At 47.2% G+C, this 25,400-nt stretch overlaps 2 protein-coding genes across 5 annotated transcripts in view; one reads left to right on the top strand and one right to left on the bottom strand.

Moving 5' to 3' along the window:
• The window catches only part of PPP2R3C (protein phosphatase 2 regulatory subunit B''gamma), a 51,898-nt gene extending 36,656 nt beyond the window's left edge, over positions 1–15,242 (bottom strand). The window contains exons 1-6 of one of the 4 annotated variants that reach the window (XM_069732247.1): positions 15,040–15,201; positions 7,767–7,836; positions 4,527–4,604; positions 4,014–4,135; positions 2,988–3,092; positions 2,645–2,757 (exon numbers count right to left, since the gene is read on the bottom strand). In XM_069732247.1, coding sequence (XP_069588348.1) covers positions 2,645–2,757; positions 2,988–3,092; positions 4,014–4,135; positions 4,527–4,575 — 389 coding nt within the window. In that variant the 5' untranslated portion in view covers positions 4,576–4,604; positions 7,767–7,836; positions 15,040–15,201. Of the gene's footprint in view, positions 1–2,644; positions 2,758–2,987; positions 3,093–4,013; positions 4,136–4,526; positions 4,605–7,766; positions 7,837–9,317; positions 9,378–15,039 lie in introns of those variants that run through there. The other 3 variants (XM_069732254.1, XM_069732241.1, XM_069732237.1) reach the window with 3 other exon arrangements.
• A 214-nt stretch (positions 15,243–15,456) lies between these two features.
• PRORP (protein only RNase P catalytic subunit) overlaps positions 15,457–25,400 on the top strand; it is an 87,529-nt gene continuing 77,585 nt past the window's right edge. The window contains exon 1 of the mRNA XM_069732232.1: positions 15,457–16,549. Coding sequence (XP_069588333.1) covers positions 15,609–16,549 — 941 coding nt within the window. The 5' untranslated portion in view covers positions 15,457–15,608. The remainder of the gene's footprint in view (positions 16,550–25,400) is intronic.

A 25,400-nucleotide genomic window follows, 5' to 3' on the forward strand; every position in this document is an offset into this window, starting at 1 on the left:
AGTTCCCTGACCCACTCGTCAGAGACGACTGAGAGCCAGGCCTGGCGGAACAAAAGTAAACGCCCTCCTACCCTGTTGGTGCCCCCCGGAAGCCGCAAGGAGTCATTGCGTGGAGGATCTATGGGATGTGGATCCTTTAGACCTGGGTGGTCTCGGTCTGGGTTTCCAATTACGGTTAGGTCTGTAAGAGACCTGGGAGCCTCGGCCACCGCGCAGGCCTTGACCTGATGCGGAGGTAGAGGGAGTGGAAGACCAGTTGGTATTGTTACGAAAAGGCCGAAATCGGGATTGTTGTTGATACCGAAACGGCCGGGTAGGTTTTTGTTGGGGAAGAAATTTACTTTTTCCCCCGGTGGCATCCGAGATCATTTGGTCTAGTTTTTCTCCAAACAAACGACCAGCCTGGTAGGGCAAAGATGTCAAAGAGCGCTTGGAGGCCGAATCTGCTTGCCAATCCCTGAGCCACTGGGCTTTTCTAATGGAGATTACATTCGCGGCTGCCTGTGCCGCGCAATTGGCTGCGTCTATTGAGGCATTGACTACGAAGTCCCCAGCCTGGGCTATCTGGTTAGCCAGGTTGACCGCTTCTGGAGGTAAGTCTCTAACTTGCATGGTCGTGGAAAGCGTCTCGGCCCAAGCGACCATAGCCTTAGCCACCCAGGAGGCAGCGAAGGATGGGAAGAGGGAGGCTCCTGTGGCCTCGAAGCCGGAGCGAGCCAGATAATCAATCTGGCGGTCCTAGGGGTTCTTAACAGAGGAGCCGTCTGACAGAGACAGGATGGTTTTGGAAGCGAGATGTGACACAGCAGGGTCAACTGAGGGGGACTGCAGCCAGTCCTTGATTAGGTCCTGAGAAAAAGGATATTTGGCCTCTATGGGCTTTTGACCCATGAAGCGTTTATCGGGACGATCCCTATGTTTTTGTACAATTTCCTTGAACTCAGGATGAGTGACAAAAACCTTTTGGACATGTGTTCGGGCGTAGATACGGATTCCTCGGTCACCTTCAGGGTCTGGTTAACAGCCTCTATGAGAGAGTCGAGTGTCTCTTGGGAGGGGGAGAAAATCCTGAACGTAGGAATTGTCGGACTCATATTCAGAATCGCTCGGGTTGTCTGGAGAAGGGGACCGGGAAGCGGAGGTCGCCGACGCTGAAAAACCAACTGGCCCGTGGTCAGGGGACGGAACATGGACCAGTTTTCTGGAACCCCGAGAAGGAGGAGATAGAGTACGCCCCCTGCTGGTGGACGGATCCGTACCGTCGCCCGAATCCTCCGTGGTCTGACTTGGAGGGGGTCCCCGGAGGGAATCAACTGCTCTGACTAGAAAATCCATAGATCGTGACAGAGAAGCTGCCCTCTCAGGGAGACTAGGCTCCACAGGGTCGGCGGCATCGGCGGCGTTACCGGCGGGAGGCGGCTGCACAGAGGCCGGGACACAATCCGCACACAAAGGACTAGTGTGAGCTCGGGGCAGGGCCGCATTGCAAGTGGCACATACAGTGAAAAATACTGTGTGCTTCCCTTTTTAGTCTCCTTGGATTGAGACATAGTGTCTTTGGAGACAGAGCGGGCAGTATACGCAGGGAAGGGGTTAAGCTTTCTTGAAGCAGCTTACCCACGGTCCTGTGCCTGTGTCCCCAGGGAGGAATTAGCCGTGGCAGTTCTCTGGAATGCTGTGGACGCGTGGGCTCCTTGCAGAGAGAGGAAACAATATGGCCCCCGAGATCTGCAGGGCGCTTCTCGTCACAGACGAGAAGCGCCGATATAGGGGGCGGGGTTACGGCCGTGGGAGGGATCTGCCCACTGCAGCCTACTCCGGCTGAAAAGTCGGGGACTAAATTTCTGGGCCCTGCCGGCGATGCGCGGCGGCGGCCGCGACGGAGCGCTGCTGAACACCGCTGACCCCCGGCCGACGGCGCCTCTCTCCAGGGACCCGGACCGCATCGCTGCCGCAGATGGGGGTGCAGGGAGGGTATGTACTCACAGTGTCGCAGTCTGTCACTGTGAAGGTGCGCGCTCAATCCATGCACCCTGGATGGGGGATGGAGAGGCCCCTGATGCATCTTCTTCTGTCCCCCAAAGGGGTTTGTCTTGGGGCTGTGGCACATCTGAATCAACCGCCCTGGAGAGGTACATGAGAGCAGTGCTCTATGAATCATCGGACTCTCTTGCAGGGAGGGAGGGTGGGGGGGGGGGGGGGAAATCGGGACCAAGGAGGAACCGTTGCCCCGGTAAAAACTTTTCGTGCCCCAGACGTCGCAGGAGAGGGACGGGGAGGTATACTCGCCGTGCTCGCCTGTTGCTGGTTCGGGGAAGAGCGGACCCTATAAAAAGGGACCTGTCGCCCCCTTCACTAATTTTTTTAAAAAAATAAAAATGTACATAAAATTAAAAATTAAAATAAAAATTAAAAAACAAGTGCCTCCTACAGACACTAAGCAAGAACTGGTTGAAATTGTAGCCAGTGAAGGGGTGTATACTGCAGAGGAGGAGCTAATGTTTTTATCTACTTAGTGTCCTCCTAGTGGCAGCAGCATAACACCCCATGGTCCTGTGTCCCCCAATGAGGCGTGGGAGAAATAACAATTAGCGAGTGATTAGTAAGAGGAAAGGCCCTGTAGCTGTCGAGGACGTGGACTTACTTGCATTTTGGCCCTGCCTTTTCACCAACAATTTGGAAGTTCGAATAGTTGATCATGGCTTCCTCACCGATCATCGGAGGTGACTGGTGCTTGTCCAGCAGGAACCACAAGTTCTAGAAACATAGAAAGGAAAAAGAAAAATAGGAGAGATAAATGGCTTAGAAAATAGTGTGAGTATCACATCACTGCCATAAGTGCAGTTAGGAGTGAGACAGAGGAATGGCTGGTGGCGTCAGATCACTGCCTGCATCCCCCACTGAGAACAGGCAATTCAAGCAGGTTATCTGATGGACAGCAGACATGGTGTATATAGAGTAATTATCAGGTAATAGTCTCTTCTCACCTGCAGCTCCTCGTTGTCCAGTAACTCTCGGCTCTTCCTCTGGAGAAAGACAGCTCGTGACTCTTCTCTCAGCTTCTGCTGTAACACCTCGTCCTCTGCTGGTAACTGCGGGGGGGGGGGGGGGGGGGGACAAATTGGGCTTTAATTAGTTAATTAGAATAGAGATACTCTGTCCAAGCGGGGAGGACATGGATTTTCTAAGGCTGCGCAAATCCAAATAGAAGGTCCTATATGTAAATACTGTATCGTGGAATGCAATTAAATGAGTTTTCTAGTTTCAGAAAGCCCCCGTCCATGGGTGCAAAACACAAAACCACCCTTACCAGGCACAGCGATGTGTCTCCTCCCATTGTGTGCAGCGCTGACATCATTCAACAGCGCTGCAACCAATCAGTGAGCTCACCTATTGGCTGCAGCGCTCTCGAAGTCACATCAGTGCTGCAGACAATAAGAGACATCAGGAGCAGCGGCACAAATTCGGTGCGGACCAGGGGAGGGTGAGTAGCGCAATTTATTTATTTCTTTAACCCTTGTCCGGCTGACTAAGTACAATTGTAACTATTCTGTTTTAAAATTGCAATAACTTTTTTTCGAAAAGCCGTAGAGGGCTGAAATTTCGTGACATCCCTGCAGTTTTGGTCCAAAATATATTGGCCAAATATCACAGTGGAGGTATATATGAAGGTACAATTGTACCTCTGCAGCCTGTTAATGTTGTAAAATTATGCAGCCTGACGAAGGTTAAACTGCACCTAGGAACAGGGATTTTTGGAAACTGGAAAAACCCTTTAACAAATGCATTATCGATGCTGGTCGTCATGTAATATGGCAGAAGGGTTGGACAAACAGCAGCAGAAAATAAGGGAACAAAGCGATCTTCGCATTTGGTGAGACTCTTCTTCAGTGGTGGGTCCTAGATTTGGGAGAGAAGTCCCTTCTGGAGATCCATTAGATACCATTGCTCTTTGGAGTGTCCTTGCAGTCCTACCACGGTCCACACCGTCAGACACTGCGACACGTGCTCACCCTGTAGTAGAATCGGGGGATGTTTGGGGAATTTGAGTCCTTCTGCCCACCCTTCCTCTCCGTATAAAACTTGGTGAACATGGCCATTTCTTCAGCCTTCATTTCTTCTTCGCTTTTTCTGGCTGATAAACAGATACAAAAGATTTTAATTAAATATACAGCTGAGTGTAGCACTTTACTCTTTTCTGGCTATCCCGGAGATCTCGCACGTGCACCTCTGCTCCATGCAAAACCGACCTCTGCAGATCTTCCTGATCCCCATTTCTGGGGTCGCTGGGTGACCCCAGAGGGCGGACCCCCAGATCACACTATTTAGTGGAGAGGGCAGAACTTTTTGGGAAATAACCCTTTAAAGCAGGCATCTCATGATAACAACCCGAGTCCAGATGCAGCTTGAGGCATAAAGACATGTCATGAGGTGCTGAGTGCCACCAAGAAGCTCCCATGTCAGCTGACATTTCTACAGAATTATTTTAGCAAAATTGTTATTCTTCTTATATAATAACACTGTACCTTTATTAGATTTTTCCAACTTTTCTTTGAGACTTTTCTTCCAGTCCATTCTACTGGGATGTGATTTCTTTCTTGAAGCTAAAAAAAAAAAAAAATATACAGATATTTAAAAACAACAATATACTCTAAGGCTTCATTACTGTAAGGCCTAGGCTACAACGTCTACCATATTCCAACAAAATATGGTAAACTGAAGCAAGTGAATGATGGCTGAGGCAGTCCCCCAATTGTTGTGCGACCTAAAGGGAGAATGTCACCAGGTCAAAAAGTGACCAGTTTTTGCTGTTATATTATTCCTGCTACTCTCCTGAGTAATCCATTTTTTGGGTTCCCATAAATCCGCCATATGGTTCCAAAGATACGAGACTTTTTTTTTTTACTAGGTGCAGGGGTGCATTCGTGCACATTTATTCAAAGTACTTTTTCTAAGTACTAGCAGCTATAACATGGATGAATACAACAAGCATATCTTTTCTCTTCATACAGGTAAGCTTATCATTCATTCTCTGAACTGAAACACCCTGCATGTCTATTGCTCCAGTCCCTGACAGCAAGCAGCCCGAATGGTATATGAGTCATTCCATCTTCGGCAATGAATTCTGCATGTTTCTAGATTTGTTAGCCATCTTAGTAAGCAATTGTTTTTGTTTATATTGTTTATAGATATTTAACTCACTTCTGCTTGTCCTCATGCAGAGAGATCACATAACTGTTTCAAAGCGGTTTATGATCCATGTAGACCTGGACATTTGTTTATCTGTTCACTACATTTATTGTGTCTCAACTGAGTTGGATTGATTGCAAACGAGAGGGGGAATAAAAAGTGAGATCTAAGAGCTAGCCTTCTATAAATGTAGACATACTTTGGGGACACATTTGTGCAGGGGTGCATTCGTGCACTATTATTCGTGTACAATTATTCAAAGTACATTTTCTAAGTACTGGCAGTTATAACATGGCAGTTAGACAGGGAAGGAGACAGGTAAGAATCTAAATCTAATCCCTGTTCATTTGGAATAGAACAAATACTCACCATATGTATTTGTATAATCTATATCCTGGCTACTGCACGCTCACATTCACTGCCCTTGCATAAACTCTTTACACTCCATCCATATCGGCCCCTCTGTCCTTGCCTCTCCTATGTATAGCACTCATGCTCTGTTCACATTGCTAAACAGTGCAGATCCATTCAGTCCCACCATCCAACACAAGAGACACTCTCACAAATCACTTAACCATCTGCTCACTCTTTCTATCCTCCTTCTCCTAGTCGCTGGAGACATCTCTTCCAACCCCGAGCCCCCATGTTATAGCCAGTCAAACCTCCCAACTGCTACACTCAGAAACCCCTCTAACCTTATTAATATTCCCTGCATGCCTTCTGTCTCTTTCAATTGTGCCCTTTGGAATTCTCACTCAGTGTGTAATAAACTCTCCTTCATCCATGACTTCTTCCTTTCTAATTCTCTTAATCTCCTGGCTCTTACTGAAACCTGGATCCAGCAGTCAGACAACACCGCTGCTGCTGCTCTTTCATATGGTGGACTACACTTTTCTCATACCCCAAGATCGGACAACAGAGCAGGTGGAGGCGTTGGTCTGCTCCTTTCACCCAAATGTACCTTCCAAGTTATCCCCCAAGTACCCTCACTTGTATTCTCTTCCTTTGAGGTCCATGCTGTCAGACTCTACATCCCCTTCTCCATGCGAGTGGCGGTGGTGTATCGTCCTCCCGGCCCCTCTCATCAGTTCCTGGATCACTTTGCCACCTGGCTTCCACACTTTTTCTCCTGTGACACCCCCACCCTCATCATGGGTGATTTCAACATCTCCATTGCTTCTCCCCTCTCCCCATCTGCTTCTCACCTTTTATCTTTAACCTCCTCTTTCGGCCTCTCGCAGCATACTAACTCTCCAACGCATGAAGATGGAAACTCCCTCGACTTGGTCTTCTCCCGGCTTTGCTCAGAGGATGATTTCACAAACTCCCCTCTCCCGCTCTCTGACCACAATTTGCTTTCATTCTCTATCAAGAACTACCATGCCGCTCAGGTCACCCCCACTTTCCACACTTATAGAAACATACAGGCCATTAACACCCAGAAACTTATGAAGAACTTGCAGTCCTCATTGGCCCCAATCTCCTCCATCTCATGTCCTGATTCTGCTGTGAAGCATTACAATGAAACCCTGCAAAGTGCCTTGGATGAAGCTGCACCTCCTATACATAGAACAACTTGGCACAGACGGCGACAACTGTGGCACACGCTGCAAACACGTTTCCTGCAGCGGTGCTCCAAGTGCGCCAAACGTCTGTGGAGAAAATCTAATCAACCCGAAGATTTCATCAATTATAAGTTCATGATAAAAACATACAACTCTGCCCTTCACCTCTCCAAACAAACCTATTTCAACACCCTCATCACCTCGCTGTCCAATAACCCTAAATGTCTCTGACACGTTCCAGTCCCTACTCAACCCAAGAGTGCAGGCCTCAACCACGGATCTCCGCGCTGACGATCTGGCCAATTACTTCAACAAAAAAATTGACCACACTTGACAGGAAATTATCTCCCAATCCCTTCATACCATGCACTGTCCTCCCTCCCCCACTGCATCTAGTTCACTCTCTGACTTTGAACCAGTTACAGAAGAAGTAATCAGGCTCCTTGCATCTTCTCACCTGACCACTTGCACCAGTGACCCCATTCCGTCACATCTCCTCCAGTCCCTTTCCCCGGCTGTCACCTCTCACCTTATAAAAATATTCAACCTTTCTCTCACTTCCGGTATTTTTCCCCTCTTCATTTAAGCATGCCATTATACATCCATTACTTAAAAAACCATCCCTCGATCAAAACTGTGCCGCTAATTATAGACCTGTCTCTAATCTTCCCTTCATCTCTAAACTCCTCGAACGCCTGTTCCACTCCCGTCTTACCCGCTATCTCTCAGATAACTCTCTTCTCGACCCTCTTCAATCTGGATTCCGATCGTTACACTCTACTGAAACTGCCCTCACCAAAGTCTCTAATGACCTACTAACAGCTAAATCTAATGGTCACTACTCCATGCTAATTCTCTTGGATCTCTCCGCAGCATTCAATACTGTGGATCATCAGCTCCTCGTCACTATGCTCCGCTCCATCAGCCTCAAGGATACCGTTCTCTCCTGGTTCTCCTCCTATCTCTGACCGCTCCTTCACTGTATCTTTTGCTGGTTCCTCCTCCTCTCACCTTCCCCTTTCTGTAGGGATTCCTCAAGGAACAGTCCTAGGCCCCCTCCTCTTCTCTTTGTATACCGCCCCTATTGGACAAACAATCAGATTTAGTTTCCAGTGCCATCTCTATGCTGACGACACCCAATTATACACTTCTTCTCCTGATATCACGCCGACCCTTTTAGAAAACACCAGTGATTGTCTTACCGCTGTCTCTAACATCATGTCCTCCCTCTATCTGAAACTGAACCTGTCAAAAACTGAATTCCTCGTGTTTTCTCCCTCTACTAACCTACCTTTGCCTGACATTGCCATCTCCGTGTGCGGTTCAACCATTAGTCCAAAGCAACATGCCCGCTGCCTTGGGGTCATCCTTGATTTCATCCAATCACTGGCTCGCTCTTATTATCTGTACCTCAAAAACATTTCTAGAATTCACCCTTTTCTTACTTTCGACTCTGCAAAAACTCTGTTTCACTTATTCATTCTTGTTTGGACTATTGTAACTCTCTACTAATCGGCCTCCCTCTTACCAAACTCTCCCCGCTCCAATCTGTCCTGAATGCTGCTGCCAGGATCATTTTCCTCACCAACCGTTACACCGATGCCTCTATCTTGTGCCAGTCATTACACAGGCTACCCATCCACTCCAGAATCCAGTACAAAACTACTACCCTCATCCACAAAGCACTCCATGACTCAGAACCACCCTACATCTCCTCCCTGGTCTCAGTCTACCACCCTACCTGTGCCCTGAGGTTAGCATCCTCAATAATCAGAACCTTCCACTCCTGTCTCCAAGACTTTACACGTGCTGCGCCGATTCTTTGGAATGCACTACCTAGGTTAATACGATTAATCCCCAATCCCCACAGTTTTAACACTAGGACTACTGGTATAGTCATTTTGACTACTTACTTGCAGTAGTTCTAGTCAGGGTTCACAAGTCCAGTAGTCCTAGTGTTAAACGTGCCCTAAAAACTCATTTGTTCAGATTGGCCTACTGCCGCAACGCATTAACCTAACTATCCCTGTGTGGAGCATTCAAAAAAAAAAAAACTTAAACCATAATCAGGTTCTTCGCATCATGTTCTCATACACTTTATACAGTTAATAGCCCTCTGTGTCTGTACTGTTACATACTTAGGTAGTTAACTGGTTCATGCAGCTTTACATGAACACCCGAGCCTTACACTATGGCTGGTCTGAACAATGAAAGCAATTGTTACCATCCACCTCTCGTGTCTCCCTTTTTCCTCATAGTTTGTAAGCTTGCGAGCAGGGCCCCCATTCCTCTTGGTATCTATTTTGAACTGTGATTTGATTTCTGTTATGCTGTAATGTCTATTGTCTGTACAAGTCCCCTCTATAATTTGTAAAGCGCTGCGGAATATGTTAGCGCTATATAAATAAAATAATTATTATTACTTAATGCTCATTTTTCTTGGCTTTAAAAAGAAGGTGTGGCTCACTGAATTATCTAGGGGCGTGTCCATGAGAGCCAAGCCTATCTAGTAAAGACTATAAAACCCAGCACTAAATAAAATAAGGATTTTTGTGCACTCACCGTAAAATCCTTTTCTCCGAGCCACTCATTGGGGGACACAGGACCGTGGGTGTATGCTGCTGTCACTAGGAGGCTGACACTAAGTAAATACAAAAAAGGGTTAGCTCTTCCTCTGCAGAATACACCGCCCACGGGCTCCGGATAATACCAGTTCGTAGAAAGCAGTAGGAGATTAACAAAAAAACTCTTAACCATAGAAACAACATGTCAGAGACTAGAACACTTATTATAGGCAACAAGCCAAACAAGAGTGGGTGCTGTGTCCCCCAATGAGTGGCTTGGAGAAAAGGATTTTACGGCGAGTACACAAAAATCCCTATTTCTCCATCGCCACATTGGGGGACACAGGACCGTGGGACGTCCAAAAGCAGTCCCTGGGTGGGGAATAACAACCCAACAGTATAAACTTATGGCACCTGCTGACTACAGGTGCGCTACCACTGCCTGCAGAATACGCCTACCCAGGCTTGCATCTGCAGAAGCCTGAGTATGGACATTATAAAGCTTTGAGAAAGTGTGCAGGCTAGACCAGGTCGCAGCTTTGCAAACCTGCTCTACAGATGCTTGATTCCGAATGGCCCAGGAAGCACCCACCGACCGAGTGGAGTGTGCCCTGAGGCCCGCAGGGATAGGCTTGCCTCTGACGCGGTAAACCTCCTGAATAGTCGACCGAATCCATCTGGCGATTGTCGACTTAGAGGCGGCCAGTCCCTTCAGGTGTCCCGCCGGAAGCACGAACAGAGCATCCGTCTGACGAAAAGATGCCGTCCTGGACACATACTTCCTGAGGGCTCTGACAAGATCCAAGGAGTGAAGAGCCTTCTCCACGCGGTGCGTTGGAGCAGGGCAAAGAGACGGAAAGACGATGTCCTCATTGAGGTGGAAGGAAGACACCACCTTCTGGAGGAAAGTAGGGGACGGTCGGAGAAGTACCTTGTCCCGGTGTAACGTAAAGAACGGCGTGCTAGAGGAAAGAGCCGCCAACTCCGAGACTCGTCTGATCGAGGTAATAGCGACGAGAAAAGCCACTTTCCATGAAAGGAGAGATGTCCTGCAACGGCTCGAAGGGAGATTCCTGTAGGACACCTAGGACCAGATTAAGGTCCCAAGCCTCTAGCGGAACCTTGTAGGGAGGCACCACGTGAGAGACTCCCTGAAAGAACGCTCTGACCTGAGGTTTGGAAGCAATTTTTTGTTGAAAAAGGACTGACGAGGCCAAGACTTGCCCTTTAAGGGAACTCGGCAAAGTCCAGACCGGATTGGAGGAAATCTAGGATGGTAGGGATGTTGAAAACCATCAGAGGACGACCTCTGCTTCTGCACCAATCAAAAAAGATCTTCCAGGTCCGATGGTAGATGCGCGATGACACCGGCTTTCGGGCACTGATCAAGGTGGAAACTACCTCGCGGGGAAAAACCCGCTTGAGTCAGAACCCAGGATTCAACGGCCAAGCCGTCAAACACAGGGCCCCTGAGTTCTGGTGGTAGATCGGGCCCTGAGAAAGTAGTTCTGGCGATCTGGTAGGCACCAAGGAATGTCTCAACCTTGCCGGCTGAGGAAGTCCGCAGCCCAATTCTCCACTCCTGGAATGTGAACGGCCGATATGACCGAGTGGTTGTGTTCGGCCCAGCGAAGGATGTGCTCTACCTCACGCATTGCAGCTCTGCTGCTGGTGCCCCCCTGATGATTTATATAAGCCACTGCCGTGGCATTGTCCGACTGGATACGGATGGAGCGACCTGCAAGGAGATGATGGAACCGCTTTAGGGACAGCCTGATCGCCCGTATCTCTAGGATGTTGATTGGAAGACGAGACTCGTGACGAGTCCAGGTTCCCTGCGCAGTGTGATGGCGAAAAACCGCTCCCCAGCCTAGTAGGCTGGCGTCGGTGGTGACTACCAGCTAATGGACCGGGAGGAAGGACCTCCCTTGGAGAAGAGAGGATTGGAGCATCCACCATTGGAGTGTCTGCCTGACCCGAGGGGACACAGTTGGTCGAGGGAAAACGGACTCCGGTCCCATGCATCCAGAAGAGCGTGCTGGAGGGGAAGGAGGTGTAGTTGCGCAAAAGGAATCGCTTCCATTGCGGCCACCATTTTTCCGAGAATCCATATGCCGAAACGGATGGAGCAGGGGGACGGCCGAAGAAGCTTCCAGACCCCCTGTTGAAGAGCCAGGACCTTGTCCCGAGGAAGAAGCACCAACCCTAGGGACATGTCCAGGGTCATGCACAGGAAGGAAATCCGTTGAGCTGGAAGAAGGAATGACTTCTTAAAATTGATCAACCAGCCCAGCCGAGAAAGAGTATCCAAGGAAATGCGGACGCACTCCTCGCAGGCTCGGAAGGTCTTTGACCAGTGAGTCATCTAGATAGGGGAGAACGACTAAGCCCCGAGAATGCAGAATGGCCATGACAGCCGCCATGACCTTTGTGAAAACTCTGGGGGCGGTGGCGAGGCCAAAAGGCAAGGTTCTGAACTGAAAGTGTTCCTCTCCGACAGCGAAGCGGAGAAACCTTTGATGAGGCGAGAAGATTGGGATGTGGAGGCATGCATCCCGGATGTCAATGGATGCTAAGAATTCGACGTGTTCCATCGAGGCAATGACGGAATGGAGGGATTCCATCCTAAAATGACGGACTTTGAGAAATCCGTTCAAGGGCTTTAGGTCCAGGATGGGCCTTACTGTTTCATTCTTTTTGGGAACCTTAAACAGGTTTGAATAAAAACCGCAGAATCTTTCGTCCACTGGGACAGGGACAATGACTCCGTCTTGTCGGAGCGACTGGATGGCCTGGGAAAAAGCTCGGTCGCGCCTTCCCGCTTCGGGAGGGCGGGAAGCGAAAATCTGGGTTGGAGGGGGAAGGAAAAATCGATTTTGTAACCGGAGGACACCAGATCCCAGACCCACTCGTCGTGAACGACGGCGAGCCAGGCATGACGGAATAAGAGAAGGCGTCCGCCAACTTTGCTGGTGTCGTCCAGACGGGGTTGCGAGTCATTTGGAAGATGATTGGGGTCTGGATCCCCTGGACCTAGATTGTGTGGAGCGGCCCCTCCAGGAATGGTTGGGCCTGTATGAAGCCTGAGGGCTCTTGTCTCTGGCAGCACGGCGCCCCGAACCAGGGGAACTGGCCGATGAATGCCATGAGTAGGTTCCATGTAAGGGCGGAAAACGGGCCTGTGGCTGTCGTCGGAACGTTTGTCTGAATCTCTGCTGGGGAATGGAAGTACTTTTACCTCCCGTAGCGTCGGAAATCAGTTAGTCCAGTTTTTCACCAAAAAGACGGCCACTGAGATATGGCAAAGATGTGAGCGACTTTTTAGATACGGAGTCCGCTCGCCAGTTCCTCAGGCATAGCGCTCTCCTAATCACCACAGCGTTAGCAGCCGTAAGTGCAGAGCAGTTAGCCGCGTCCAGGGAAGCATTTACTAAGTAATCGCCAGCCAAGGAGATTTGATTTGCAAGCTCCGCTATGTCAGGAGAAAAGTCGCAGTTCTGTAAGGTCTTATGCAGAGAGTCTGCCCAAAAGGCCACGCTTTGGCTACCCAGGTAGCAGCGAAGGAGGGGAAGAGTACCGAATCTGAAGCCTCAAAGACTGAACGGGCGAGGCTGTCAACTAGGCGGTCCGTGGGATCTTTGATAGAATATCCGTCCGGCACAGATAGGATAGTTTTAGAGGACAAACGTGAGACAGGAGGATCCACAGGAGGGGATTCTGTCCATTGTTTTTGGAGATTAGGAGAAAAGGGATATTTGGACTCAAGAGATCTCTGGCCCTGAAAACGTTTGTCTAGACGCTCCCTATGTCGCTGGACTATGGCCTGGAACTCCGGGTGATTGGCAAACACCCTGTGAGTACGTTTAGTCCTTTTGAAGAACACCGAATTATCCGTACTGGAAGTCACCGGTTCCTCGTCGACCTGAAGGGACTGGTTGACGGCCTCAATGAGACTATCTATAGTACTCTGATAACCTGGTGACTCCAGATCTAGAGGCCCATCGAACTCAGGATCAGAGTCCTGGTCAGAAGAGGTGCCTGGGGAGCGAGAGCGGGAAGCGGAGCTACCAGACGCCGAGGCACCAGAGGGCCTGGGGGACGAGCTACGGACGCGCTTCGTAGATGGCCGCTTGTGCTTAGAATGAGAGCGGCCCCTGCAGGCTGAAGATTTCGCAGCCGTAGGGGGATGCTCCTGAATAGGCGGATCAGTGGTCCTGCTCCTGGATGGATCCTGGAGGGACTCAATAGCCTTAGTCAAAGAAGCCATAGACTGCGAAAGTGACAAAGCCCACTCAGGGGGACTGGTCACCGCGGGCTCGTTTGCGGCAGGGGGGCTCCTGAGCGCTTTTAGGGTCACAAGCATTACAGAGCGGGGCAGTATGCCCGCTTGGTAGCGCAGCCTGACAGGAGGTGCAAGAAGAACACTGTATGCGTTTTTGCAGACTTTTTGTGTTTAGGCAGAGACATGTTGTCTGCTAATCTCCGTGCAGGCTGTGCAGCCAGTAAAAACGGAGCACTTTGTAGAGCAGAGCCTGCAGAAGGATGGGAGCTGTCAGCGTGCAGCACACGTACCCAGGTCCTGTGTCCAGATGCTGCACCGGTGAGGAGAAGTGGCGTTGAGGTCCCCCTGTTGTGGGAAGATGGCCGCCGAGAGCTTGGAGGGCGCTTGTCGCAGTGTGCTGAAGCGTTGGGCGGGGTGACGCGCGCGCTGTGGGTGGACCGCGGCCTAGCAGAGTCAGAAGCCAGGGACTAAATTAGCGGCGCCCAGCCGCAAGATGCGGCCGAGCCCACGGTGCGCTCGGGAGCCCCCCTTGCCCCAGAAAACTCACAGCTTGAGATCCTCTTCAGGCGAGGTATGAGGGGCGATGCAGTCCACCTCAATCCAGCGCCCTCTTGATGAGGGGCTGGAGAGGGACTGGGAAGCTCCTTGCAGCACCGCTATTCTTTTAGTGGTGGAGCAGAGGGAGGGTGGCCAGACAGTACTCTGGGAAGATGGCCTCTGTGTATCCTAAGGGTTCGCTCTCCTAGGATTTCACAGGGCATGTCCACGGCCGAGCATCCCACGTCACAGGAAAGGGTACGGGGAGTAAACTCGCCGTGCTCGCCTGTTGGTGTTTCGGGGGAGATCGGACCCCTTAAAAGGGTCCGTCGCCCCTTCATCCTCTTGCGCAAATTGAGAAAAGAAAAAAAAACGACTGGAAAGAAACAGACGCAGTGCGCCTCCTACGGACACTAAGCAAGAACTGGTATTATCCGGAGCCAGTGGGCAGTGTATACTGCAGAGGAGGAGCTAACCCTTTTTGTATTTACTTAGTGCCAGCCTCCCAGTGACAGCAGCATACACCCACGGTCTGTGTCCCCCAATGTGGCGATGGAGAAAAGGCCCGTATCTCCCTATCTGTATGGCGAATATGAAAAAAAAAAAAACGGAATACTCAGGGGAGGCGCGGGAATAGAATGAGAAAAAAATGGCCCCATTTTGACCTAGTGACAGATCCTCCTTAAAGCACACACGTCTAGAAATGTCAGTCTTAAAGGGGTTTTCTGAGAGAGAGAGGGAGGAGGGTATAAAATAATAATAGACCTATCGGGTATCCACATCAGGAGGCTAGCTACTTCTGACCACATGCTGGGAGTTGTAGTTCTCCAGCAGCTAGACATGAATGATCCATACAGTTACAAGCAGATAGTGAGCCACAGACACACGTATAAATACAAACCGAGTTATTTCCTGAGAAAGACACCTTTATACGTAGCCTGGTGATGTCCTTCTCATCTGTCTGCTCCACACCACGTAGATTCCAGTACTGTCAGTGCAACCATACAGCTAGGCCTCCCATCCTCTGCTGGTAGGTAATCGTTACCATAGCACAACACACTCTAGGGACATTCAGCGTCACTTCCCTGCTTTACTATCGTTTCCCCCTATTGTTATTGTGTTTTGTAAAAATGTCTCTAGTTTTAAGTCAGGGAAGCCATGTTTTTGTAGCTCTCTCCTATTTACAGCACCGCAAAGTCTTCGTCAAAATGGCGCCCGCTTCCAGAGCCACTTGTTAGAACCTTGCACGCTCTAGCGATGGGTGAACGCCAGCGACGATCTGATTGGTTCCTGTTGAACCCGGAAGTAACTGCGATTTGACACACGTGGAGTAGGAGAGGAGCAGTGAGTGCGCTGAGTGCTGATGGCAGCAGTGATGGGGGAGTATTAACGTCCTGTCTGATGAGAATTCATAGTTTATTCCTGTAATTATTACTTAATTCATTTGTGGAAGGAGATTGACCCAGCAGCATGTTCTCCCTACAGCTGTGGTGCAGGGCATGGTATAGACCGATATGTGCCAGCAAAGTGCCAGCGTGCCAAGTTACCGCTGCAGGGTATAACCCTTCACAGGCCATCAGTACAACGTGCGGTGCCAATGCTCGCGCAGACAGAGATGGAACCCCCATTAAATACCCGCGGCGACCTGATCGAAAAGAGTACATGAGAGGCTCGTCTGTGTTCTCTGCCGGAGCCGCCAAGACGAGGTCTGATAGGAATAAAGAGTTAATAAGCGATAAGCCCTCCACCTCGCGCAGACCCGGCATCAGGGTAGTGATACCCGCCGAGCCGCTGAGTGTCGACAGTTGGAGCAACTTAAGATTGGATTATGAAAATCTTCAAAATTATGAAGGCCTAGTAATGTACCAGATGATTAAACAGAACACTGACCTAGACATCGCCAAGTCGTTTTTATCCTACGTGGCGGTGAAGGAAGGCGATGTTACGTACAAGTTACTCCTGAGATATCTGGTGTTGTGTGTACAACAGAAGAAGACCCACGAGATCTACGACGTGTGCGACATCATGAAGATGAAGTACGACACGTTGGACACCGGGGCGCACAGCCTCCTCATTAAAGGTCTGAGTGACACTGATCGCTGGCAGGAAGCAATAGCTTCTTTAGAGACCATCAAAAAAGCCAGCACGCCGTCTGCTAGGAATTACGGAGAATGTATAAAGGGAGCGATCGAGCACCGGGAGAGCGAGCTGGCCTGGACGCTGTATGACGAAATGCTGCGGAGAGACTTGCTGCCCCCTGAAGATGCCATCCAGAGTCTGTTTAATGCTGATCAGGACTTACAGGATGAGGCGTTCAGGAACAGGCTTTATGATATCCTCAAGTATTTTAGAAAAGATCAAATCTACCCTGGGCAACCTCTGATGAAAACCATCAAGTCCTGGTTTGAAAGGTAACTTTGGAATAACTTACATTGCTGTGTGGATGAGAAATATTTTTTTTTAAATGCCCAATTATATCTCACAATTCCAACCTTCAATGTGTCTGGGACTCAGTTACTGATGGCTCAGCCATCCAATAAGGTACAGGGTTGGCTGAAGCTGTCAGTACTTTGATTGACAGCTCAGTCGTCCAGTCTGGTGCAGGGACTTGCCGAGTTGTCATTATTTTGATTGACAGATCTTCTGGCCAGTCTAAGACAGGGAGGTTCTGGGCTGCTTTCAAGTGTTCCCTGTGCTAAGTGATTGCTACCTATCTGGGCTAGCAGTTCCAGATCTCTGCCAGACATACATGCAGCTTTGTCTTTCTGCCTTGTGTTCTGCTCTTGGCTCGTTTCGCTGCCTGACCTTGGACCTTGTTCTGACCATCCGTTTTGCCTGCTCCCTTTTGTTCTCATCTGCTATCCTCCTGATATTTTGACCCCGGACTGTTACCTGACTACACCTTTGTCTCTTCCCTCTGTTTGACGTACCCTCCTGGCTTTTGACCTCGGACTCCTTGACTACCCTGACTCTCAGGTTGTTCGCAAGAAGTGACTCAGCGTAACAATCTGCTGAGCGCTGGCATATCTGGTGTAATAAATTATTGTATCCCCATTTAAAAGGAATCTGTCAACAGACTTTTGCTACCTATCACTTAGTTTCCTGGGTGCAGCAATTGTGACACAATCAGAGTTCTTCAGTGGAGGCAGCATTGTCTGACCAGGGCTCACATGAGCTGAAGTCCAGGCAGAGATAAACTCCTGGTGATAAAACATTCATTGTTTTGAAGCAACAGCTTCCTCTTTATCCAAGCTTGTAATCAATGTGGTGCCATGGTGTAAAAAGAAATGGTTACTTTAATTGAAGATAAGCAATAATGACCGTCTTCATGGGGAGACGGCCATAAACATTAAAACCGCCAGTGACCTTGGGTAAATATAATATGGTGGTAGATGATTACTGCAGACATCACCCAAAGATGAATTTTAATATCATGTATACTGTAGTGGCAATTAAAATGGAACTGTACTTTCAGCAAACTTGGCTTAAATCAATAGTGCAGGCAATTATAAGAAACTTTTGTAGTATCTTATTAGAGATATCAGCTTCCTTCCCCACTTAACAGCTACTTCTTCCTTCCCTCCCTACCTCCCCCAGCTCATTACACTCTATGGACAGATGAGTAGCAGGGAGAGGAAACAGGCAGAGGGAGAAATTGATCGTGGTGAGCTTTCAGACAAGTCTTTTACCTCAGTATCACCCGAGAGCTGGACTCACTTTCAGACAACTCGGCTCTCCTTTATAATGTTCCTCACTCAGCTGCTGCTTTTCTTTGTGTTTAATCCCTTTACCCCCAAGGGTGGTTTACACGTTAATGACCAGGCCAATTTTTACAATTCTGACCACTGTCCCTTTATGAGGTTATAAAAAAATGTTAAAAAAAAATGAACATCTAACTTTTTTTTTACAAATTATTTACTTTAGCTCCAATTTGTTTTATTTTACCAAGGGTAACAGGAGAAATTGGACCCCAAAAGTTGTACAATTTGTCCTGAGAATGCCGATACCCCATATAAGGGGGTAAACCACTGTTTGGGCGCATGGCAGAGCTCGGAAGGGAAGGAGCGCCGTTTGACTTTCCAATGCAAAATTGACTGGAATTGAGACTGGAACTTATCTAAATGTGTGGTGAGCACTTTGACCCACCAAGTGCTTCACAGAAGTTTATAATGTAGAGCCGTAAAAATAAAAAAAATCATATTTTTTCACAAAAATGATCTTTTCGCCCCCAATTTTTTGTTTTCCCAAGGGTAACAGAAGAAATTGGACCCCAAAAGATGTTGTACAATTTGTCCTGAGTACGCTGATACCCCATATGTGGGGGTAAACCACTGTTTGGTTGCATGGCAGAGCTCGGAAAGGAAGGAGCGCCGTTTGACTTTTCAATGCAAAATTGATTGGAATTGAGATAGGACACCATGTCGCGTTTGGAGAGCCCCTGATGTGCCTAAACATTGAAACCCCCCACAAGTGACACCATTTTGGAAAGTAGACCTCCTAAGGAACTTATCTAGATGGGTGGTGAGCACTTTGAACCCCCAAGTGTTTCACTACAGTTTATAACGCAGAGCTGTGAAAATAAAAATTCTTCTTTTTTTCCACAAAAATTATTTTTTTAGCCCCCAGTATTGTATTTTCCCAAGAGTAATAGGAGAAATTGGACCCCAAAAGTTGTTGTCCAATTTGTCCTGAGTACGCTGATACCCCATATGTGGGGGGACACCACCGTTTGGGCGCATGGCAGAGCTCGAAAGGGAAGGAGCGCTGTTTAGAATGCAGACTTAAGGTACCTTCACACATAACGATATCATTAACGATCTCGTTGCTTTTTGTGACGTAGCAACGATATCGTTAAGGAAATCGTTATGTGTGATAGCGACCAACGATCAGGCCCCTGCTGGGAGATCGTTGGTCGCTGAGGAAAGTCCAGAACTTTATTTCATCGCTGGATCTCCCGCTGACATTGCTGAATCGGCATGTGACGCCGATCCAGCGATGTCTTCACTGGTAACCAGGGTAAACATCGGGTTACTAAGCGCAGGGCCGCGCTTAGTAACCCGATGTTTACCCTAGTTACCAGCGTAAAAGTAAAAAAAAAAAACACTACATACTTACCTTCCGTGTCTGTCCCTAGCGCTCTGCTTCTCTGCACTCCTCTTGCATCCTGTGTCAGCGCCAGCCCGCCGGAAAGCACAGCGGTGATGTCACCGCTCTGCTTTCCGGCTAACCGATGCTGACAGTGCAGAGGAAAGCAGAGCGCCGGAGGACAGACAGCTGAAGGTAAGTATGTAGTGTTTGTTTTTTTTACTTTTACGCTGGTAACCAGGGTAAACATCGGGTTACTAAGCGCGGCCCTGCGCTTAGTAACCCGATGTTTACCCTGGTTACCGGGGACCTCGGGATCGTTGGTCGCTGGAGAGCGGTCTGTGTGACAGCTCTCGAGCGACCAAACAGCGACGCTGCAGCGATCGACATCAGGAGGGCGTTAAACTAGAAGAAGAGGGGACGGGAAGAAAAACATTAGACTCGAACAAAGACGACCCAGGAAAACATACTCTGAAGGGAGGTAAGAACATTTCTAAAACAATCCACAGTGAGGAGATTGGAACAAAACAAAATCCTCTAAACTGCATGCTCGCAAACGCCAGAAGCCTGACAAACAAGATGGAAGAACTAGAAGCAGAAATATCTACAGGTAACTTTGACATAGTGGGAATAACCGAGACATGGTTAGATGAAAGCTATGACTGGGCAGTTAACTTACAGGGTTACAGTCTGTTTAGAAAGGATCGTAAAAATCGGAGAGGAGGAGGGGTTTGTCTCTATGTAAAGTCTTGTCTAAAGTCCACTTTAAGGGAGGATATTAGCGAAGGGAATGAGGATGTCGAGTCCATATGGGTTGAAATTCATGGAGGGAAAAATGGTAACAAAATTCTCATTGGGGTCTGTTACAAACCCCCAAATATAACAGAAACCATGGAAAGTCTACTTCTAAAGCAGATAGATGAAGCTGCAACCCATAATGAGGTCCTGGTTATGGGGGACTTTAACTACCCGGATATTAACTGGGAAACAGAAACCTGTGAAACCCATAAAGGCAACAGGTTTCTGCTAATAACCAAGAAAAATTATCTTTCACAATTGGTGCAGAATCCAACCAGAGGAGCAGCACTTTTAGACCTAATACTATCTAATAGACCTGACAGAATAACAAATCTGCAGGTGGTCGGGCATCTAGGAAATAGCGACCACAATATTGTACAGTTTCACCTGTCTTTCACTAGGGGGACTTGTCAGGGAGTCACAAAAACATTGAACTTTAGGAAGGCAAAGTTTGACCAGCTTAGAGATGCCCTTAATCTGGTAGACTGGGACAATATCCTCAGAAATAAGAATACAGATAATAAATGGGAAATGTTTAAGAACATCCTAAATAGGCAGTGTAAGCGGTTTATACCTTGTGGGAATAAAAGGACTAGAAATAGGAAAAACCCAATGTGGCTAAACAAAGAAGTAAGACAGGCAATTAACAGTAAAAAGAAAGCATTTGCACTACTAAAGCAGGATGGCACCATTGAAGCTCTAAAAAACTATAGGGAGAAAAATACTTTATCTAAAAAACTAATTAAAGCTGCCAAAAAGGAAACAGAGAAGCACATTGCTAAGGAGAGTAAAACTAATCCCAAACTGTTCTTCAACTATATCAATAGTAAAAGAATAAAAACTGAAAATGTAGGCCCCTTAAAAAATAGTGAGGAAAGAATGGTTGTAGATGACGAGGAAAAAGCTAACATATTAAACACCTTCTTCTCCACGGTATTCACGGTGGAAAATGAAATGCTAGGTGAAATCCCAAGAAACAATGAAAACCCTATATTAAGGGTCACCAATCTAACCCAAGAAGAGGTGCGAAACCGGCTAAATAAGATTAAAATAGATAAATCTCCGGGTCCGGATGGCATACACCCACGAGTACTAAGAGAACTAAGTAATGTAATAGATAAACCATTATTTCTTATTTTTAGTGACTCTATAGCGACAGGGTCTGTTCCGCAGGACTGGCGCATAGCAAATGTGGTGCCAATATTCAAAAAGGGCTCTAAAAGTGAACCTGGAAATTATAGGCCAGTAAGTCTAACCTCTATTGTTGGTAAAATATTTGAAGGGTTTCTGAGGGATGTTATTCTGGATTATCTCAATGAGAATAACTGTTTAACTCCATATCAGCATGGGTTTATGAGAAATCGCTCCTGTCAAACCAATCTAATCAGTTTTTATGAAGAGGTAAGCTATAGGCTGGACCACGGTGAGTCATTGGACGTGGTATATCTCGATTTTTCCAAAGCGTTTGATACCGTGCCGCACAAGAGGTTGGTACACAAAATGAGAATGTTTGGTCTGGGGGAAAATGTGTGTAAATGGGTTAGTAACTGGCTTAGTGATAGAAAGCAGAGGGTGGTTATAAATGGTATAGTCTCTAACTGGGTCGCTGTGACCAGTGGGGTACCGCAGGGGTCAGTATTGGGACCTGTTCTCTTCAACATATTCATTAATGATCTGGTAGAAGGTTTACACAGTAAAATATCGATATTTGCAGATGATACAAAACTATGTAAAGCAGTTAATACAAGAGAAGATAGTATTCTGCTACAGATGGATCTGGATAAGTTGGAAACTTGGGCTGAAAGGTGGCAGATGAGGTTTAACAATGATAAATGTAAGGTTATACACATGGGAAGAGGGAATCAATATCACCATTACACACTGAACGGGAAACCACTGGGTAAATCTGACAGGGAGAAGGACTTGGGGATCCTAGTTAATGATAAACTTACCTGGAGCAGCCAGTGCCAGGCAGCAGCTGCCAAGGCAAACAGGATCATGGGGTGCATTAAAAGAGGTCTGGATACACATGATGAGAGCATTATACTGCCTCTGTACAAATCCCTAGTTAGACCGCACATGGAGTACTGTGTCCAGTTTTGGGCACCGGTGCTCAGGAAGGATATAATGGAACTAGAGAGAGTACAAAGGAGGGCAACAAAATTAATAAAGGGGATGGGAGAACTACAATACCCAGATAGATTAGCGAAATTAGGATTATTTAGTCTAGAAAAAAGACGAATGAGGGGCGATCTAATAACCATGTATAAGTATATAAGGGGACAATACAAATATCTCGCTGAGGATCTGTTTATACCAAGGAAGGTGACGGGCACAAGGGGGCATTCTTTGCGTCTGGAGGAGAGAAGGTTTTTCCACCAACATAGAAGAGGATTCTTTACTGTTAGGGCAGTGAGAATCTGGAATTGCTTGCCTGAGGAGGTGGTGATGGCGAACTCAGTCGAGGGGTTCAAGAGAGGCCTGGATGTCTTCCTGGAGCAGAACAATATTGTATCATACAATTATTAGGTTCTGTAGAAGGACGTAGATCTGGGTATTTATTATGATGGAATATAGGCTGAACTGGATGGACAAATGTCTTTTTTCGGCCTTACTAACTATGTTACTATGTTACTATGTTACTATGACATCGTTGTCGGTATCGCTGCAGCGTCGCTGAGTGTGAAGGTACCTTTTGATGGAATGGTTTGCATTCATCACATTGCGTTTGCAGAGCCCCTGATGTACCTAATCAGTAAAAACCCCCACAAGTGACCCCATATTGGAAACTAGACCCCCCAAGGAACTTATCTAGATGTGTTGTAAGAACTTTGAACCCCCGAGTGTTTCACTACAGTTTATAACGCAGAGCCGTGAAAATAAAAAACATTTTTTCCTACAAAAATTATTTTTTAGCCCCTCAAATTTTTTATTTTCCCAAGGGTAACCAGAGAAATTGGACCCCAAAAGTTGTTGTCCAATTTGTCCTGAGTACGCTGATACTCCATATGTTGGGGTAAACCCCTGTTTTGGCACACGGGAGAGCTTGGAAAGGAAGGAGCACTGTTTTACTTTTTCAACGCAGAATTGGCTGGAATTGAGATTGGATGCCATGTTGCGTTTGGAGAGCCCCTGATGTGCTTAAACAGTGGAAACCCCCCAATTCTAACTGAAACCCTAACCCAAACACACCCCTAACCCTAATCCCAACCTTAACCATAACCCTAAACACACCCCTAACCCGAACATGCCCCTAACCCTAATCCCAACCACATCCCTAACCCCAACACACCCCTAATCCCAAACTTAACCACACCCCTAACTCCAACATACCCCTAACCCTAATTCCAACCATAACCCTAACCACATCCCTAATCCTGACACACCCCTAACCCTAATCCCAACCCTAATCCCAATCGTAAATGTAATCCTAACCCTAACTTTAGCCCCAACCCTAACTTTAGCCCCAACCCTAACTTTAGCCCCAACCCTAACTGTAGCCCTAACCCTAACTTTAGCCCCAACCCTAACCCTTACTTTAGCCCAAACCCTAACCCTAACTGTAGCCCCAACCCTAATCCCAACACTAACCCTAATCCCAACCCTAACTTTAGCCCTAACTTTAGCCCCAACCCTAACTTTAGCCCCAACCCTAACCCTAACTTTAGCCCCAACCCTAGCCCTAACTCTAGCCCTAACCCTAATGGGAAAATGGAAATAAATACATTATTAAAATTTTATTATTTTTCCCTAACTAAGGGGGTGATGAAGGGGGGTTTGATTTACTTTTATAGTGTTTTTTTTTAGCGGATTTGTATGATTGGCAGCCGTCACACACTAAAAGACACTTTTTTATTGCAAAAAATAGTTTTTGCGTCTCCACATTTTGAGAGCTATAATTTTTCCATATTTTGGTCCACAGAGTCATGTGAGGTATTGATTTTTGCAGGACAAGTTGACGTTTTTATTGCTACCATTTTCGGGCACGTGACATTTTTTGATCGCTTTTTATTTTTTATTCCTATTTTTGTGAGGCAGAATGAACAAAAACCAGCAATTCGTGAATTTCTTTTGGGGGGGGTGCGTTTATACCGTTCCACGTTTGAAAAAATTGATAAAGCAGTTTTATTCTTCGGGTCAGTACGATTACAGCGATACCTCATTTATATCATGCTTTTATGTTTTGGCGCTTTTATACGATAAAATAGATTTTATTTAAAAAATAATTATTTTTGCATCGCTTTGTTCTGAGGACTATAACTTTTTTGTTTTTTTGCTGATGATGCTGTACGACAGCTCGTTTTTTGAGGGACATGATGACGTTTTCAGCGGTACCAAGGTAATTTATATTTGTCATTTTGATCGCGTGTTATTCCACTTTTTGTTCGGTGGTATGATAATAAAGCTTTTTGCCTCGTGTTTTTTTTTTAATGGTGATCACTGAAGGGGTTAAGTAGTGGGACAATTTTATAGGTTGTGTCGTTACGGACGTGGCGATACTAAATATGTGTACTTTTATTGTTTTTTTATAATATAGACAAATGTATTCATTGGAACAATATATATATATTTTTTTCTTTATTTAGTATTTTTTTTTAATTTCTTTACATTGCCCCAGGGGAGGACATCTACTATATAATTGTCTAAGGGTCACTTCCGTCTTTCTGTCTGTCTGTCTTTCTGTCTGTCTTTCTGTCACAGATATTCATTGGTCTCTGTCATGGAAATCCAAGTAGCTGATTGGTCGCGGCAAAATAGCCATGACCAATCAGCGACGGGCACAGTCCGGAAGAAAATGGCCGCTCCTTACTCCCCGCAGTCAGTGCCCGGCGCCCGCATACTCCCAGTCACCGCTCACACAGGGTTAATGCCGGCGGTAACGGACCATGTTATGCCGCGGGTAAAGCACTCCGTAACCGCTGCTATTAACCCTTTGTGTCCCCAACTTTTTACTATTGATGCTGCCTATGCGGCATCAATAGTAAAAAGATCTAATGTTAAAAATAATAAAAAAACAAAAAACCTGCTATTCTCACCCTCCGTCGTCCGACGATGTGCTCGCGCCTGCCGCCATCTACCGTTCCCGGCGATGCATTGCGAAATTACCCAGAAGACTTAGCGGTCTCGGTGGTTTCGCAATGCATCCTGGGAACGGAAGATGGTGGCAGCCGCGCGCGTATCACCGGAGCTTCGCTGGATCCCATGGGGTGAGTATATAACTATTTTTTATTTTAATTATTTTTTTAACAGGGATATGGTGCCCACACTGCTATATACTACGTGGGCTGTGTTAGATACCGTGTGGCTGCTATATACTACATAGGCAGTGTTATATACTATGTGGGCTGTGTTATGTACTGCGTGGGCTGTGCTATATAT

This window comes from Ranitomeya imitator, chromosome 1 (genome assembly GCF_032444005.1).
Source record: "Ranitomeya imitator isolate aRanImi1 chromosome 1, aRanImi1.pri, whole genome shotgun sequence".
Taxonomy (NCBI): Eukaryota; Metazoa; Chordata; class Amphibia; order Anura; family Dendrobatidae; genus Ranitomeya; species Ranitomeya imitator.